Raw genomic sequence first — 19,620 nt, 5'->3', positions numbered from 1 at the left:
CATATCCGCGTAAATAGCACAGTAGGCTGTGCCTTAAGATTGATGGTAAACAGTCAGCAGCGGTACTTCCTGAGTTTAGGGAAGGGGCTTGGTCCCGTGCCTGCGCCCGAGAACGCGCATCAAATTAGCATCGATGAAGTTTGTGCGAACATGGCGGATTTCCTGCCGACCAGGTCCGTGTTAAAAGTTTGTCTACCCGTCTGCCTGCTTAACAGCGGCGAGGTGGAACAGCTGAGAAAGTCCAAAGAGATCGACAGATGTCTCTCCAAGGAGAAAACGTATGTAAAACGGCTGGTGAAGATCCTTCTCCTCGGCGCTGGCGAGAGCGGCAAGTCGACTTTCCTCAAACAAATGCGGATCATCCACGGCCAGGACTTCGACCAGCACGCCCGAGAGGATTTCAGAGCAACGATTTACAGCAATGTTATCAAAGGTAACCTCGCTACCGAGGGCTGGAAACTTAAAGGGCGTGAAAATCGCCCTTTTTACTCGGTTAAAAGGCACTGGAAAGTTTCCACATCTGTTTAGCAGCGCTGGGCTGGGTGAGAGGACACATAAACAGTCTACATCTGCTCTCGGCACACCCATAGGAGCCTCGTTTGTCCTAAAAGCTTAACTTTTCTAGGGGTTTAGCATAGCTATACCAAATACAGCGAATCAAGTTTTTTGTGATATCTTTAACCAACACTACCCGCGGTTTTAAATCAGCTACAGGCAAGTTTTGTTGCTCAATAACTAAGCTCGGGATGAAGCTAATGGAGGGCAACCCGCCAGTGTAGTGTGCTGTAAGGTGTTCCTCTTTGTCCACGGACTGAATGAAAGAGAAATCTTTACGTTGGTGTTGTCCACGTTAAACAAAATCGTCTGTAAATACCAACAAGGCTCAAGCGTCGCTTTTTAATAGTCACGAAATTCTATATAACCCGACAGTTATTTCGGCCATTTTCAAAGTAAGGTGTTGGTGTGACCAGCACATCCTGTACATTTTTTTTAATGAATAAACAGTTTGAAATAAATGTAAATAATAGCTGTGAATACAGGGATTTCCCCGGATTATAATGTGGTTTTCGAAGCACATTTTCTTGTTATTTCTGGTCATTATATCAGCAAAATGTGCTTTATTCTTGACTGAATGAAAGTTCAGTTAAAGAAAAATTGGGTAGAGTGATGGTTAGCACAAGGTGGTGATTTTCTTTTTCCTTTGAGGGGAGGCTAAGACCTCTTTGGTGGAAATTTTGTGTAAGCAGGAAAAACCCTGAAATCTGTCTAGTAACAGGGTTATGTTAATCATGTGCTACCTTAAAATCAACTCCACTTTTTCTTGCCCTATCATCATTTTTTTTGTATTTTATTTATTTATTTTTTAGACACAGCAGGCCTCCAAAGGACACAGGTGTTGGGTTACTTTTGTTTCACCTGCCCTTCTCACTACCCCTTTCCACTATTAAGTTGCCATCTGACTTCCTTTTCCAGGTATACGTGTGCTGGTGGACGCCCGTGAGAAGCTGCACATTCCGTGGGGTGATGAAGACAACCAGCCGCACGGCGACAACCTGATGGCGTTCGACACCCGCTCAGCCAAGATGACCAGTGGGCAGCTTGAGACATCGGTTTTCCTGGAGTACCTGCCCGCCATTAAGGCCCTGTGGGCAGACTCGGGCATACAGAACGCCTACGATAGGCGCAGGGAGTTTCAGCTGGTGGGTTAGAGCGTGCACACACACACACACACACACACACACATGCTGAAATGGCATAACTGACAGATAATGGTGGCCTAGTTTTGTCTGATAAAACGTTCTCAATCTCAGCTCTCTCACCAGGTGCAATAAGGGTTTTCTGGTGTTTCTGAATGGGTTTTTCCAAAAAGTCATATTGATGAAAATGGCAGTGATAACAGAAAGTGAAACTGACTTTTCAATTCATCCTCCCTTTCCACTCTCCCTGCATCTAATTCTTTAGTCTCTGGTGCTCTCTCTGTGCCGAGTGGTCAGACATGTGATTCAATAGGCTTCCTGTTTACACCTCTCCCAGCTGCGTATATCTTTTGGCTGTCAGTGTGGACGTCTTAACTCTGTGACGTTTACCCCAGAAGAGCAGATGTGGTCGGGAGTGCGTTCACATGTCCTTTCTGGGCTGTTGATATGCTCTTATTTTATCTTTTATTACCGTAGCTTTAGGCTTTTTTTAAAAAATGACCAGCTGTCAGGGATTTTCCTGACTCAAAATAAGCCCCTTTCTCCCATGAGTGTAGCTTTACAGTTAAAGCACTGATTACTTTACCTGATTTGACAGAAATCTGTGTATTCTGGCTATTTAATAAGCCAAAAAAATGCCAATTTTATCCAAGTAAATAATCCCCAATTAAGAAAACAGTGTGTTTGTCAAAAGGCTGGTGATTTTCCTGTGGCTCTTGCCAAAATGTTGTCTGTATAGGAATAACCCTGATTGCCCTGCCTTCATGTGACAAACTTAAACACTTCAGCAGTTAAGGGGCCCCCAACTGAGGACAGAATAAGGGCTGCGCTTCTCCAAGTGGCTTTCAGTAATGAAAAGCAGAAAATTACAATTTGCCAGTGGGTTGCATAAAACCAAACTTTCGTCAATGGCGTTTTGTTGCTCTGGCACACACACACTCAGCTTGTTGGTGCAAACCTTTCCAGACAGACAAGGAGAATAAGTGTGATCAGAGCAGGAATGTTGATCTGTAGTTAAACAGCTTTATGCTCACAAACAGATCCCTGGCTCTCCCACTCAGTGTTATTTGCACACAAACACTAAGAGTGTCACACACCTCGAGTTACACAAGGTCACACACACACTAACGTGCATAACCTATCTGTGTAAGAGTGTAAGTATTCATTTTTCAAATTGGCAAGTTCCTTTATTCCACCCGCCCACCCCCGAAATCTTCAAAAGCGTTAATTATCACGGAAAACATCGCACCTTTTAGACTTTTGAAGCTGGAGCTGTGCATTTAATAATGGAAGTGAGCTGTCACTTGGACTGATCATTCATATAAACACACAAATGTGACTCATTCGGTGACAGTAGTAAACGGAACAATGTAAGCAGCCTGCTATGGAAACAGCCTGTAACTGAAGAGCGGCAGGATCGCTGAAAGCCTGACTAGCTGTTCAGTTACTGGACGCTAGGTGTTGGTATCACAGAATCACTGTAGCCTAAGTGTGCTGCGAGGCGATCATCTGCGATACATCACAATATCTGTGAAAACGAAACAAGTGAAATCGCCTACATGTGTTGATAAAGATATTGATACCACAGATGGAAGCCATATAAAATATATTGTCCCATCCTTATTTCACATGTGCACATGTTTACAGATTAAAGCTCTTTGAATTTTGGCGGATTGGTTGAACAAACCAAATAGTTGGTCACCTGTCACTTCAACCCACTCTGGAAAATGAGGTGACATTTTATAGACTAAACAATTGATCAGAAATAGCTTTGAGCCTTTATTTGTTGTGTAATATCAGTGGAGGGTCAATGGACCACAGACACAGGGCTACACACACACACACACACACACACACACACACACACACACACACATTACTGCACAGCCAAGACAGTTAGTTTATAAAAAAAAAAAAAAAAATTAATTCATATGTGACAATTCATTGTTCTAGGGTACAAAGTGAAACAGTATTTGACTTTAATTTTAAAAAAAGCATTATTTTAGGGTCAAAAAAGTCTCTGTATATGTATTAAAATCAATGTATGTACAGAACAGTGTAGTTTTTGTCAAATGTCCATCTTTTATAAAAACCAACCACACATTTTGAAAAGTGTTTGGGATGTTTTGGGTTCTTTTTGCCTTTTCTCTTATATTAAAATAAACTTATTATTGTTAGATGTCTTGAAATGAAACTGAATATCAATTGCAAGCTTACAGTGTACAAAACCTTAATATTAAGTTTTAATGGTGAGTACACTGTAAACCCTGAGGGCAAAATTAATTCTGTTGGGAGCTGTTAAAAATTTTTTCCTTCTCTAAGAAGACATTTGTGTCATTTGCAGCAGATTACCCAGAATCCCCTCGTGTTGACCGTGCCCCATTTAAGCATTTGCATCACAAATCGCACGTGCCTTCAGGCCTGGTTGTAATTATCATGTTTAAAAAAGCACACACACACGTAGCGCTGTGAGTATGCACATGGCTTCTCTCACTTCCTGCAGTGCAGACGTCAGCGTTGCTCGTTACAATAGTCTTAATCTTTTCATCGGAGATTCTGAGATTCATAGTATTAGAATTATTTAGTCACATCTTCCTTTAATGTAAGTGTCGGTTCAGATGACATATTGCTGAGTTTCAGTTTTGCTTCTGCAGGCGTTGTCATGCCTCAGCAGGGAGAACGCAGAGTGATTGCGCTTCTTGTTTCTCTTCTCCTTTTTAAAAAAAAAAAACAGGAAAAAAAATCTGACTTGATTTTTGATTATTTCAAAACCAACCAAACCCTTCTTAGTTATGAGCTCCTTTTACTCGGGCGGAGTCGGATGTGAAATCAGAAAAGTAGCTTTTTCTTCATTTAACTCTAGTAGAGCGCCACACCATTGGGCTCCTCCCTTGGGTAATCCTAGCCGTGCACATACACACACACACAGAAATGCACACACACAATCACAGGTTTTTCAGGTCAGGTTAGTTTTTTTTTTTTACCTAAAGATCAAAAGGTGACAAGAAGAAGAAGCTGGGGTGGGTAATGCTCGTACATGGTGGTAAGAGAGAAATACAACCCGATCGCTGCAACTGGGAACATTTAAATGCCTATCGTGTCATTAATGCAAAATACATGCAAAAAACAAAACAAAAATCCCCTGTGCAAGTGTAGTGCGTTGCAGTAGAGGCGCTGCAGGTCACAGGAAAGACGATGGGTTAAATCTGTTTTTCTTTTTGCACACAGTGTTTTGGTTTATGTCGAGTGCAGGACCCGCACCAGCTCACAGATAAAGGAATGCATCTCAGTCCTGGCAGCCCCGTGTCTGGTCTTGCACTGCCTGCACAAAAGCAGTGTCGAAAAAGTCCTGGGAAAAAACTCAAATAAAACACTTCTAACCACGCAGACACACACTAACCAACACTTCTGAATACATCAAAGACACACTTAGAAACACGTGTCACAGTCTTACTAAATAATGCGCATCCTGCCTCAGTACCTCAGAACAGACTCTGCTCTGGGGCAGACACGGGAGAAAGAAAAAAGTCAGGTTACTTCTGTCTGTGTGGCAGCTAAACACTCTCCCCACTAGTATCTCAGCGCCTTTTCCACTTGCAAACATATTGCTGCAAAATGTTTTCTGCTGATTGTGGTAAAAATGACAGAACCTAATTAATTGTGTAGAATTAACAGAAATTCCTCCTCTGTCCTGTCGCAGGGTGAGTCAGTGAAGTATTTCTTGGATAATCTGGATAAGCTCGGCGAGCTGGTAAGTTGTTTCTGCTTGTACTCTTTGTGATAATCAGACTTGTGCATGTTATAGTTAATACTGCAACATGTCCAGACAATTAAAGGTTACCTTAGAAATGACTAAGGTGGTTGCTTGCCGCAGATAATGCTGGCATTTTGTGAAAGAAGCTCCTTATATTTAGTTAAGCTCAATTTTTTTTCAGGTGTTTAAAAGTTTAGTTAAAAAAAACATCAAGATGAACACACTAAGCAAGTTCAAACAGTTTATAAACCCTTAATATTAAGTCTAAAGTCCAAAACTTGAGGGCGTTATTGAGAGTAAATCAGGGTTTTTCCTTTATTAACATGAGAGATATTTTAACCGCTCCCAACTGAGTTTTAACAATACTTCCTTTTTTCTGACATCAGCATGCTGGAAGTTGAATTGTTTTTCAGATTTCTGTGCATCATAAACACATCCTTTTTACATTGAGGACATTAAGTGTTTATACTTGTACTATTATTTACAAACACACATGCTTATGCTAACATCTACAATCTTACTGTCTTCATGAGGTTTGTGTGCGTATGTTTGTTTTGTAAATTTAATTACTTTTATTACCAAGGTTGTGCTTACAGGTGGTGTAAGCACAAAGGCTGCTGTATTCTTTTAGATGCGTCTTTCATGTTGTGCTCTTCAATACAGCCACCTTTAGTATGAACTCGATACATAAAGTCCAGCCTTTTCTGCTCATTTCCAGCACCACCTTTTCAGACTCTACTAGAGTAGCTTTGCATGATTCATATTAAAAATAATCCTTATACTGTGCTCACTCAGATCTGTATGTCTGGGATGACAAGATTAAGGTGGTGTCACATCTTGATGATGTCAACCAGAACTAGGAGAATAAAAAAATGCCATGCCATTGTCATGTTTACTGCAAGCTTCCATCATATCAGTTTACATATCACAGAAAATGGACAGAGGCTTAGCAGGTTCACCTTATATGTGTTTGAATGAATATAATGTTGCATGCACACACATCCTCATAGCTTTTGTAAATGCTATGAAGCTAAAAAGCTAGTTTTGTTTCTGTGGGTGTGTGTATGTTAACTTCACTCCTGTGGCTGACCTCAGGCTTTTTTTTGTTTATTATAGAAATACACGCACACACAGTTGCAAACCACAGTGTCCTCATTACAAATGGGCACATTTTGAATGGGCTCTACTAACATGAATGAAATCCCCCCCCTAAATGTATAATCAAACTCATAATGACTGTTTTCATAATGGAGTTGCTGTGTTTTCTTTCATCACCATTTTACAAACAGCATCCATTTGTGGGTGTTTGTGTTTAGTATATGAACATAATATTCATTTCAACTCTTTGTGCTGTCAATTGTAGCTGTGCTAGTTTCTCTCCTCCCTGTTTCACTCTGTGTATGAGTCTTTTTTAATTTGGTAAGACACGTTTAAAATGCTCAAGTTATTTTTTTAAACAGAACACACCTAGCCTGCATCTGGAACCGTCCCCTCTATTAAGCAGTGAATCTGAACCTGCTAAAGCCAGTTTAACAATGATTACAAAGATGATTAGCTTGTATACAGAGCCTACCCAAGCTTCCTGGTGATTTTCAGTTGAAATATCCACCTTTAGATTCAGCTCCTCCACAGAGCCACAGAGGTTACAGCAGAAGCAGATGTTAAACTTATTATGTCAAACCTTTACTTTCATTTTCTACAAAATGCTGACCTTCCCATCGATTGCTTTCTGTGGGAAATCCCCATATTTGTGAATATTTACGGAATCGTTTTTGTGTAGTCTTAAACTCTGCTGTGTTTTCCTCAGCGCTCATAAGTGTGTCATTTCCAGTCTTGCTTTTGCAGGACCCAAAGTTAGAGCTGAAGAATAAAACACATTTCTAGTATTTACAGATGAATTGGCTGCTAGTTTGAACTTTGTTATGTGTCTGGTGTTTCGTCTTCAGTCTGCAAACAAATCCTGGTTTGGAAAGGATTTTCTATCAAACGGTTAGGTGGAAATGAGGACAAATGGTATTTTTGTCTCAATAATTAAAAGTTTGTCTTTCTGCCTCTCCTGCTAGGATTATCTTCCCACTCAACAGGACATCCTGCTGGCTCGTAAACCCACTAAGGGCATCCATGAGTATGACTTTGAGATCAAGAATGTTCCCTTCAAGATGGTGGACGTGGGAGGGCAGCGATCCGAGCGGAGACGCTGGTTTGAGTGTTTCGACTCAGTCACCTCGATCCTCTTCCTCGTCTCCTCCTCCGAATATGACCAGGTAAAAAAATTAAAGTAAACACCGCTGCTGCATCAGATGCAGAAAGAAACCATGGCATCTCATTTCCTGCCACTCACAAGCAAGCACGCTCAATACAGATAGGATGATAAGAAGCACATTAACCAGTTTGTTCTTGACAATAATGTGTGGTAACTTTTGATAACGTTTCATTGATGCTTCTGCTTGTGCAGCTGCAAGACTTTCCTTAAGACGAATTAATTATTTGAGTTTCTAACTAAAGCTCTGATTTGACCACCTCTTAGATGTGCAAGTGACAACTTTGGTTCATTTATTTGCTAGTCGTGCTGTATTTATTTACCATGTTTCCCCTTCCGTCTTCAGTATTCTAGCGACAGGCTGATGTGAATCCCCAAAATGTGACTGATATGTTTAAATGGGCACCAACAGCATGAATCGGTCTGTTCTTCATCACATTTACAAGGCTCAGTTCGGGGGGTTGTGGTTTGGTACTTTTTCAGAGCGGTGGGAAAACAGTGAGAAGACTTGCAAGACAACATTTTACAAGTACACATTAAATTGTGATGGATTGAAGTATTTACACAAACGAGAGGCTGAAATGTCCAGCAGAAACTTGATTCGAAGCTCAGAGCAGATGTAAGGTTTGCTTTGCTGCTAACTTTACACAAACTGAAATTATCTCAAGCATTAATGGAGCCGACTAACTTCTGATTGGTTGTCCCTCGTATACAAAAGGCTTGAATGTCAGGCAGGTATGGCTTCTTTGAGAGAACCATTTAGAAGATTTTTCACATGAAAAGACCCAAGATTAGGAAAAAACCTGTCTGAAACTGAGTGTTTACAGCAGTCTGAAGCCGAATTCCTTGATGATATTTAATATGAGTGAGTTTTATGAGTGTCCACCGTTATAACAGTATATAAATGGCTGAAAATAAGGATGAGAATGGGTCCCCTTTTAAGGATTCCAATGGCATTGCTTTCTTAATGGTTGAATGTGGAATCAAGCTGCTTGAAAGCAGATGGAAGAATTATTTGCCTCTGATTGAACCACCTCAAGTGTTTTGCCATCATAAATATGTTTTCTGGGACTTAACCAACTTCATTTTAGCTATGCTGGCCCCTAGTTTCAAGTCCCTCACTGTTTTCCTCATTTTGCTGTAACTGACTTAAAAAACAAGCTCTTGTTTGATTTGCCCTGTGCAACATACCAACTGTTGTTGTAAGAGCCATGCAATAGCAGGCTAACCCAAATAGCCTAGTTTTTGGGGGGGGTTTTCTCGTTTGTTTGTTTTTTTAAACCTATTGCATACCATAAAACCACAGTTTTAATCCAAATTGACTTTGGTTAACAGGAAATGCTATTAAAAGGAAGCTTATGATTACCTGACAGGATGTAACATGTACAGGTTAAAGGATTTACACCATCCGTACTGGCAGTAGTATTTAATTGTTCCGTCATCTATTACAGGTGCTGATGGAGGACAGGCAGACCAACCGGCTCCGTGAATCGCTCGACATCTTCGAGACCATCGTCAACAACCGTGTCTTCAACAACGTTTCGATCATCCTATTCCTCAACAAGACGGATCTGCTGGAGGAGAAAGTGAAAAACGTTCCCCTCAAGGACTACTTTCCCGAGTACAACGGACCGGAGCACAGCCTGCCGGACGTCCAGGCGTTCATGGTGGACTGCTTCCGGGCCAAGAGGCGCGACTGTACTCAGAAGCCCCTGTACCACCACTTCACCACCGCCATCAACACGGAGAACATCAGGCTGGTGTTTCGGGACGTCAAGGACACCATCCTGCACGACAACCTCAAACAGCTCATGCTCCAATGACCTCTGACAACCTGTGAAAATGGAGGACCTGAACAGGGACAGACCACCCCCTCGCTCATGAAGAGGACTTGGGAGAGAGAGCAGCATCAGAAGAATCCGATGAGACGTCAGCATTCTTCTTCAGACATTTTATATTAGTTTTTACTCTCCTCTTTGAAGAGTTGTCCCTCTTGTAAGTTCAGGATTTGTTTGAGGAACGAGTAAGCCGTGCACGCCGTGGTAATATAAATGGAGAAGAAGCCTCGTTTGGATCTTGGATGACATCTGAAACCTGCTGCTTCACCTCCTCTGTCCTGAGCTCTGCATTCACAGCACGAGTTACTGGGGCTATTTTCTCACAAGGTGTCATTGCTGGCGCCAGCAAAAGGTTTTCCAAAATGAGACGCACGGCTTCCAAACAAACGCAGGAATTAATCTAAGTAACGTTTAATTACCAGTACTGTGTGTGAGAGTTGATTTGCCGAGCACTGAATTCATCTAGTCCAAATTTACTGTTACGTCTGTTGAAAGTTGTTGCTAAGTCATTTTAGTCACATTTGGCGGTCATCAGCTTTTCTTTTTTTTCCATTTCAGATCAGCAGGTTTAACGCCCGCGATCAGAAGTGAAGACGTAGTAGAATTACAGTTAAAGATTTGAGGAGTGAACTGGCTCCAGCACTGGCACCTTGTTTTGCAGAAAACTGCTTGACGAGGGCACAACCACAACAGACTGAACCTTTTATTTCCTTTGATATAATTTCTTAAGACTTAATCACTATTTAAATGTTGCTTTATTATTAAATCTTTAATCAGATAATTAAGATGCCAGTTTCCGTATAAATTGTCCCTTATTTCTGGGTGTTCAGAGGGTAAAAAGATTACCTTCTTAGGCAGGTGTGCCACTTAGTGAACATGCAGTCCACTGTTTTCTCAGGGTTGAATCAAAACCGGTGTCGATGCTGATGTAATTGTTGATGAGCTAACTGAATATTCTGATTCTGATTATTATTATTTTTATTTTTTAATTCTGAGTGGTGCGACTCAGCCAGGCCTCCCTGCCGTTAGCCGGGTGGTGTTTAGCACCGTATCCTCCTGGCTTTGACCACTGACATTGACCCAGAACCCCCAGCTCCTCCCTTTCTTTGTTTCCATCTGTGATTAGATGCCTTGTAAAGGGACAGTCCTCCCCTGTTTGCCTGAATCATGAATGTGTGTTAATAAATGTACAGAGATTTGCTCTAGATTGCTTGAATATACTATAACCAATATTAATGTGGTAAGATATAACCCATTATGTGAGAATATCTGTGTTGGCACTGACTCCAGGCATCTCTGAAAACCCCTTGAACATTTTTTTTCCTTGTGTTGTTTAGATTTCCCTCAAAACTACATTTTGAATTATATGTGACCAAAAAAAAAAGACAAAAGCTTGAATACTTTTGTTGGTGACCGTATTCTGGTCTGGGCCGATCTTTGTTAGATCACCATTTCCAGGCACTGTTAAAATCTCTGCTTCTCTGCCAAAAAATCACCCTGTGCTTTTTCAGGACTGTGCACACTGACCGTGTCCAGTTTTACTCCAAAAATGCAGCTCGTGAGAGTTTCACTTTGCTTCCAGCCCTGGCTTTGTAAATACTGTAATCTGTTGCCATGTAAATAATATCCAGGTTTATCTCCTATATGTAAATGGTTGTAGAAATGGCTGACTTTTTTCCCATCCCGATTTTTTTTGCTTTTTCAAATCACAGCTTTTCCAATGAAGATGACTTTTTGATGTAGTGTATTTGTTTTCCATCACGGCTTGTTTTTGAAATTCTTGCTTGTGTTGTCTCTCATGCCAGTCTAACCTTCTCAATAAAATCCACTTTTCTACTTATGTCTTGCTCTCTTGATATGTTTGCTTTTTTTGAATAATTTGGTTCATTGTGAATCGTGAGGTGCCATTTTATGCCTGAAAAACTTGATTTTATTGTCTTTGGAAATTCACTGTGAATTTTTTTGAGGTGCAAATTGAAACCTGGGTTCTTTACCACTTAGACCAAAATCTAATGATTAACAAAACACGAGGACCACGTGTTACGTAGATAAACCTTACTGTACCGCTAAGACGTCTTTTTTTCAGTACTCTGCCAGAAAAATACGTAAGCATTTCTGCGGATACATAGTTTCCGACGCCTCAAGCGTACCTGTGAAACGTTTAGTGGTTATTTTGACTTCATCCAAAAATGCGTCGCCATGTTTGGGGACTTCAAAAGGCGGAAGTGGGGAGGAGTGAATCATAAAGTCGACGCAACACACCCACCGAGCAGATCCCTGCGTGTTCGTACAAGACTTTTATCTGTCACAGCAATGTAACGGGCTGTACCGTTATAAACCACATCCAAGGGGTGTAATTTTAAACTAGGGCGTCAATATATTGATGATTTTACGATAACTTTTGATTTTACATTCAGGCTTCGAACTCGCTACCTAAAAGCGGGGTCTTTCACTTCACCGTCGCGACTCTGAGAACTTACTTAACCGAAACTGTTTAAAAGTGACACTCCCGCGTGTAAATGTGATAATTACTGACGCTTCACCTTAGCGCTGTAACTTTGCTGCTCTGAGTCATGCTTTCACCCGATTGGCTGTTTGACAGGCGCGTGCGAAATGAGCTGTGGTAAGTGTCACACAACTGTAATTCAGAATAGCGGAAAAAAGACGTGATATAATAACGACCAATATATTAATTTGCTGAATTATAAAAATATGTTTATAGCTTCGTCTAGAAGCCAGGGTGACAAACATAAGACCCGGGGGCCAGAACTGACCCACCAAAAAGTCCAATCCGGCCCACTGGACCTCTATGTAAAATGTGAAGGAGGTCATAAAATTTGGACTTTCAACTATATTTTCACAAATTACGCAGCTGATGCTATAAGCCATTTGTGCTACAAGAAAGTAATAAAGTAACAAACACAAGACAGAAAATGTCCAGTTTCTTCACTAACTACTAGAAATTTCTGTTTTTATTTCAAATGTGTCTTCAGTAAAATAAAGGACATTTTCTGTAAATTAACAAAAACTTTCTCTTTATAATTACTGGTAGCTGGTCAATGAGCTACCAGAACTTTTCCTGTAATTTTACACATTCATATCTTGCAATTTAGGTGTGAAGAATCATGCTGACAAACATGTCCTTATCATGTACAGTATATAAACTAATGCATACTGTTGAAATTACACTTCTTTTTAATAAATCGAGATATCCCAGGAATTAAATGTGCAGTTAAACTACTTTACAATGACAGAAAAGGGATTTTCACAGTTCTAGCTAATTTCAAAGTGGCCAGTATGCGTCCCTTGATGTAAAATTGATCTAGAGACTAGGTATCAACTATATGGCCTGTTGGCCAGACGTAGGTCCAAAAAGCTCCAATTCAGCCCACTGGATGGCTTTGGAAAATATGGACACTTCAAATAAAGATTATAAAGTCCTTTATTTCTTGCAGCTCTTACAATTTTTTTAAATCAGCATTTCTTTGTAATATGGAAAAGTTGAGATGTTTTGTTAAATAAAATTGCGCTTATTTTTCTGAGGGATTTTTCTTATCTCAGGGAAAACAAGGGTAACTTTCATAGTGCTGAAAGTTGAACAAAAACAGTTAAGGCTTCACTGATCTAGCCTATTTAACTTGAAATTTGGTTGTATGTGCCCCATGATAAGCTCGACACCCCTGGTCTAGAGAACCTATTATTCAGGTGACAAGGTCACCCTTGTAACTACCTTACATTTCCCATTAATCGGGTAGTCTTCAATGCAAAGCAGTATTTTATTGACACTCAATTATGGGTCTGAATGTCATGGTAGTTTTGGGCTTTTAATTTCACTATTCCATTGACTTTGTGCAATATACTAGTACCACTGACAGCTTTCTAAGGTCAGAAAGTTTCATCTTTACTTCTTCAAACACTGTGGGTCAGTCTTTCTCTCATCTGACCATAAAACCTTTCTCACATTTCGTTTGTCCTTGTGGGCAGCTGCAAATTTCAGTCAAGCTTGACGGTTTTTATTTTGGAGCAGGGGCTTCTTTCTTGGTTGGCACGCTCTCAGTCCATAGCTATGTAAAACTTGCTTCACTGTAGACAGTGACACTGGTGCTGCAGTTTCAAGTTAATTGCAGGCTTGAGCCTTGTTGGTTCCCAGGTTGTTCCTGAACATCCCAATTAATTACATCTTATCTGAGGAGGACAGTTTGGGTAATCTTCCAGACGTTGGCAAAGTGGTGGCACATCCAACATGTACAATTGTCTTAACTGATGATTTTGGGATCTGCAGCTGTTTAGAAATTGCTTCAAGAGATCTTCCCAACTTGTTTAAATCTAAAATTGCCTTTCTGAGATCTTCACCAAGTTCTTTGGACTTTCTCATTCAATGAGTGCTGTCAAAGAAATCCATTTTATGCTGGCAGACAAGTTACCAGTTGTACTGTATGTATACTTTTAACCCTGTGTGGATTAGAGAAAATGCAAAGTAAAGCCAGACCTGTGCACTTATGTATTGTTTTTAAAGTCATTAAAGATGTATGTTGTATAACCATGCTACTTTGGAAAAAGTTAAGTTAAAAGTCGAAAATTACCACGACATCAATGCCCATGATGTGTAGATGTAAACTTCAGACCACAACTGTACGTGTGACATATTTTGAATGCAAGGTGTGTTAAACATGTAGATTGGGAACCAGAAGAGGTGTCGGCCCACCAAAGGAACCAATCTTTCCAAGTGGACTGCTCTGCGAGTGTAAAAATGTAGTGACATTTTAATTTTAGTTATTTTTGTTCCTAATGGCTGACCTTAACTTATTCTTCTTTACAGTAAAAGAAAGGATAGGTATTCTGTTTTGTGCAGCTGATTTTCTGGTCTACTTAACATCAAAATGGACTTTATTTAATTATTTAAAAAAACCCAACAACCTCAAAAGCAATTGGTGCAGTGGTTAACACTGTTGCCACACAAAAATAAGGTTCTTGGTTTGCACGTCCTGGTTGGGTCGGGGGTTGGGTGATCCAGTTTCCTCCTACGATCGTGCATGCATGTTAGGTTAATTTGTGATTCTAAATTGTGTATGAGATCATAATCAGTATGTTTATGCACACATAGCTGGTGCTTGATATGATTTTCTTTCTTTAAAGATGAAATTGTTCATATAAAGCTAAAACTATACCTTATTTATATTCAGCCATTATGTCCTTCCAACACATCTTCACTGGTCATTCTATGTTTGCCCTGGAAGTCCCATTTTGACCCGTTCTCTGTCACCCACCCACCCACAGAGGTGTGTCCATTCTGCGGGAAAACGTACAAAAGGTTGAAGAGCCACTTGCCACATTGCAAGGCAGCTGCTGCCTCTAAAGCGCCACCATCCAAACCAGATGTCACAGCAAACCAGACAGCATCGTCTTCTCAGCTGGACTCGGTTTTGTCCAGAGCAACAGCAAAGGGAAGGAAGTCATCATCATCAGTCATAACAGATCTACAAGGACAGACGCGTAAAAGGGACACAGCATCAGGACCATCAAATGCGACATCTTCATCACCACGAACATCATCATCCATGACATTACTTTCACCAACTAAGAAGAAGAAACAAAAGCTGGTTGATCAAATAAAGACAAGCACCCTTTTGTTATCTCCATCTCCAGCTCTGCCCCCCACCACTTCTAAACCAAAAAAGAAGAGTCTCCGTGCATTGATAGAAGCTGCTAAGTATGACCAAATTACAAAGGAATCACTAAAGGTGTCTGAAACAGAACCAACTCTAAGCTCCAGAAACACAGCTCAGACAGAGCCCAAAACTATCTCAGGCAAAGACTATGCCCATCTGTCTGCAGACGCTAAACCCAAAGATGCACCTAAGAAGACACCAAAGACAAAGAATCATGTTAATCAGATGCTTTCCACAACCAAACAGAGTGAAAGTAGCACAAAATTCCCAGAGAAAAGACACAAGTTTTCGGAGGATGGCAAGCAGGAGATTGAGGATTCATCCATGAATAATTTTGTTTTGAATGGCCACCAGGCAAAGATCACCCTCCAGGATGTTAAAGCCACATTAGGCCGAGCTAGATCGCCTCGTCAGTCCAGCAGGCCGAGCATCCTGAGCCAAATTCAAACTAATGACAACCTGTGCAGTAAAATCAGAGTCGATACGGGTGTTGGACCAGCTCCACTTTTAGAAGATAATCAAAAGTATGTTGCAACTCAGTCTGATGAGCTGCTGAGCCCTAGCCCACAACATGCAGGCCTAAAATCAGATAAGAAAATAACCTCAAAGACTAAACAACTGGCTTTAGTCCCTCTGCGAGATGTGCCAGAATCAACCCCTACTACAGCTCCCTTCCTGCGTGCGTCATCTCAGCAGTGGCAAGCTATGCCTCCTCCAGTCAACCTGAATGAGGGGCTGAAGGTGAGCCATCACATGACAGGCCTCCTCACAAAATCGGCACCAGTGGGTCAGTTTTCCAGCCTTCTTTCCCCTCTTGTATCACAAAGTCTGCCAGTGAACGTGGAGACAGTGGAGAAGCCTGAGGTCAGGAAGCAAAGCACTGCTGAAAATCCAAACAAAGGTAAGTATTTGGAAATAATTGTATTCCAGCCAAAATGTATACAGACCTGATGGTCCGGATTCTTTCCCTGTCTGACTTACAAAATAATATAATTAATGAATTATATTCAGACATTTGAACAAGTCACTTTGTGGCTCACCGCACTGTGTTAGGCGTTTTTCACAGATTTTATTGATAAAGTAGTTCATAAATGAAGAAAAATTATTGCCATATATTGTCAGTTTTACTGGGCCAGTACCAATAATAAAGACTTTGGAATAATATTCAGCTCGATTGTAGTGTTTCAGCTTCCTGATTCTCTGTCGGTGTCATGGATTACAGGAGCTCTGACACACCGGAGTCTTGGACAGGTGAGACTGAGGGAATTACCTAAATGGCTTGCCTGCAAAGCCCCAAGCCATCCAAAAGATGCTGTGGGAATGTTGCAAAGAGGTCAGTATCTCTCTCTCACACACAGAGAGACACAGTATTTGTGCTACTCACAGCACAAAAGCCGTCCTCCCATTTGTTTGTCTGTCACTTCTAACTTCCTGTAACAGTGTTATCTCTCAGAAATGAGGTTTTATTGAACATTGTAGATGCTTGTAGTCAGATGTTACCTCAGAACAAAAGCATTATAGCCAACAGCTGTTAGCAGCTGCTTAATATCTGCTATACAGATGTGAGATTGGTGTCTATTCTTTAAGATTTCTGTGCTTGTCCTTTCTCAACTCTTCTGTGCGTGATTCAGGCTGGCAGTGGTATTACAGGCGGTATATTGATGTGAGGAAAGGAGGTGTAGGTGGACTGGGCATGTTGTTAGCAGGATACTGCGTGCTCAGCTACATCTGGAGTTACCGCCACATAAGTAAGTGTGTTTTACTAAGTGTGTGCTCCATTTAACTGATGGATTTGGAGATAAGCTGGTTTTCTTTTCTTTTTTTTCTTTTCCCAGAGCTTGATCGCTGGAGGAAGTATCACTAAGGGTCAAGGAAAGATACTTGAAGCAGCAGCATTGACAGAGAAAAGTCTCAGAACTTCAGGACTCCATATGATGAATTTGCACAGCATTTATAACTGAGAAACTGGTACCGTTACTTGTCAGCATGTAAGCCCTTCCCTTCAGCCAATTTTGTGTATTCTGTCACCAGCATACATTGTGGGAGCACTATATAGTAAATGATAAATAGTGAAGTAAGTGCAAAAGTGCCTTAAACTGAATTCTTTGTAGTGACCATAAGTATACAACTCTTCTGGTTGGAAAACAAGTACAGGTGTATAGAAGTCTATGTCAATTCTCCAGTGAGTTTAGGGTCTCAGTAGCTAGTTTCAAGCTTGATTGAATGCAACATGCTTATTTTTTTAATTAAATGGTCACTTCCATATAAGCATACAGTTCCCCCTCAATTCAACCCCAGATACACTCATGACAACAGGACAAATGCTCATCTCTAAGCTTCACATTGGGACTGCGTTGACTTCATAGTGCTTCTAGAGTTTTTCTAGAAGCAAGTCTTGCCGTTGGGTTCTTGTTTGGGCAGTTTCATTTCAGTGGTCACTGGGACATAAAACTGCATGTGTGGTATCACCAGTCAGATCTGATAAAACTGGCTTAATCCTGATGACTTTTCCCCAAAATAAGCCTTTTTTGTTTCCCCGTTTGTCCTACTACCTTGTTTGCTTTTGCTGAATTTTCCCAGATATTTATATTTAGAATTGGGTGTCGTGTGTTTCTTTCAGTCTCTCTGGTTGTCCATCTTTTGTATAAAATCTAAAAGCATATGTTTTGAAGACAGACTGAATGATTATGAATTTTCCTAATTAAATGAATTGCAAATGAATACAAAACTAAAACATGTAACTTTCTATCTCTAGGTGACCAGGATAAGAGTTTCATTCTTATCTGTATAAGGTTTCTAAAATGAAAGCTTGTCATGCTAAATTGTATTATTTTTATTTTGCTTATGTTTTTGTATGTTTCTTTTATTATTCCTGTCTTATTTATTTCATGGAGAAAATGTTAAAAAAACAAGTATTTGCTTTAAAAAAAAACCCAGCTTTTTTAAGGGTCAAAACATTTTTCCTCATCAGTGACCACTGTGTGCTCCAGACATCCACTAGCTGTCACTGTTGGGTTATGTTACTTGAACCAAAGGGGGCTGGGCAGTCTAATGTCTGCTGTGCAGTTTTCTCAGCTCTTTTGTGTAGAGGCATCGGTGCTGGAGTCCATAAAAGGATTAAAGAGAACCAACAGATTTCTAACTTGATAAAATATTACTTTGGCAGCTGTGATGCAGAGAAACATGAAATCTAAATGTCATGACATCAATGAAAAGATCATATCTGTGCAGCAGAGGGTAACAAATCTGGTTTTCCTTTGCCACTGCTTCCTCTGTCACATGATGTGATTATGCATGCTTAGTCCATCAGTGCCAGTGTGTGAACCCTCACAGAATAGCAATGGAGGGAAATTGAAGGTTTTCAGCCGGACTGGACCACTTCCTTTTTTTTTTTTTTTTTTCTCTTTTGTTCCTTGTTGTACACAAAATGAATTCATTGTTGAATCTCCTAACTGCTGTATTGAACAAATACAAATAAAGAAACAACAGCATTTTCTTTTGTAATGACTTTACTGACACTGCTTCTTAGTCAACACAATAAAAAATAATTTTCTTACGTTTTTTTCTTTACATTCTCTTTTTCTTCGTACAAAAATTATAAATATTTTGTGTCTAACTTTTTTTATACAAAACAACAAACTATACAAATCAAATGGGACAATAAACAATGAAAATGAAGGCAGAAAACGCATCTGTGCACAAAAAAAAATAAAAAAAAATGATGATGATAGGGGAGAAAAAGCACAGTTTGTTCCTACCAGGCTCTCAAGACCATGATATGCATTCTGATAACACAATGGTTTACAAACACTGGGTATGTCCCTACTTTGAAAGCCTAAAGTGAACATCCTTGTAGATATAAGTGCTATAGAGGCACAAAATCTTGCAGCAGTCGCTTGGAGGAGCAAATGCAAAATCTCACTTGACCCTCACTTGTCATTTGAGATTTGCTTTCAAAGCAAACAGCCCAGTTTTTCTCGGAAAGAAGAGGTCTGCAAGAGCTGAGGCAGAGATGCAGGCAGGCTGCCATGGCCACTGGCACTTAAATTAAAAAAGGGTCTTCTATCATCCCATATGAAAGGCCTTCATTCTGTTTGTGTGGTCTATTAGCAAGCATATTTCACATACATGCTCATAGGAGAAAGGTGGTGCTGTCCAGAATCAACCCTGAGAGCATTTAATGCATTTAATCAGGGCTTTTGTGTTGTTGCAAAAACAGAAGTAGAGGGACATTATTTAGGACTTTTAAGTCTTGGTTTAATAAAACAAAAACATAATCATTCTGAGTTCAGAGGAAACACTACAGGGTTTTTTTTAAATAATTAGCCACAGAGCTGGTGAGACAAATGACGGGGATTCTGGATGAGACCACAGTCTCTCCTAATAATTTTGGTTGTGCTGC

The 19,620-nt window shown here is 40.3% G+C and overlaps 2 protein-coding genes across 2 annotated transcripts; both read left to right on the top strand.

Moving 5' to 3' along the window:
• The first annotated feature begins 139 nt into the window (after positions 1-139).
• On the top strand, positions 140-11,288 carry LOC146626983 (guanine nucleotide-binding protein subunit alpha-13-like). The gene is made up of 5 exons (XM_085361550.1): positions 140-433; positions 1,474-1,700; positions 5,398-5,448; positions 7,515-7,715; positions 9,163-11,288. The coding sequence occupies exons 1-5, from the start codon at positions 151-153 to the stop codon at positions 9,532-9,534; spliced, it is 1,134 nt and encodes a 377-aa protein (XP_085217676.1). The 5' UTR covers positions 140-150; the 3' UTR covers positions 9,535-11,288.
• Positions 11,289-12,033: 745 nt separating this feature from the next.
• LOC146626982 (uncharacterized) lies at positions 12,034-17,840 on the top strand. Its single transcript, XM_085360952.1, has 5 exons — positions 12,034-12,172; positions 14,827-16,119; positions 16,441-16,551; positions 16,850-16,966; positions 17,054-17,840. The coding sequence occupies exons 1-5, from the start codon at positions 12,163-12,165 to the stop codon at positions 17,080-17,082; spliced, it is 1,560 nt and encodes a 519-aa protein (XP_085217078.1). The 5' UTR covers positions 12,034-12,162; the 3' UTR covers positions 17,083-17,840.
• Positions 17,841-19,620: the final 1,780 nt, after the last annotated feature.

This window comes from Diplotaxodon limnothrissa, linkage group LG8 (assembly GCF_057381915.1).
Source record: "Diplotaxodon limnothrissa isolate DT_005_m linkage group LG8, D_limnothrissa_male_GT1.1, whole genome shotgun sequence".
Lineage (NCBI taxonomy): Eukaryota > Metazoa > Chordata > Actinopteri > Cichliformes > Cichlidae > Diplotaxodon > Diplotaxodon limnothrissa.
Note: the sequence above shows the minus strand (reverse complement) of the source record. Positions and strands in the feature narration are given on the sequence as shown.

Coding starts and splice junctions, on each gene's coding strand:
- LOC146626983 (XM_085361550.1), top strand. CDS start 151: ATGGCGGATTTCCTGCCGACCAGGTCCGTGTTAAAAGTTTGTCTACCC. Junction 5,449..7,514: donor TGGATAAGCTCGGCGAGCTG/GTAAGTTGTTTC, acceptor CTCTCCTGCTAG/GATTATCTTCCCACTCAACA. Junction 7,716..9,162: donor CCTCCTCCGAATATGACCAG/GTAAAAAAATTA, acceptor CATCTATTACAG/GTGCTGATGGAGGACAGGCA.
- LOC146626982 (XM_085360952.1), top strand. Junction 16,120..16,440: donor TGCTGAAAATCCAAACAAAG/GTAAGTATTTGG, acceptor CATGGATTACAG/GAGCTCTGACACACCGGAGT. Junction 16,552..16,849: donor TGTGGGAATGTTGCAAAGAG/GTCAGTATCTCT, acceptor TGCGTGATTCAG/GCTGGCAGTGGTATTACAGG.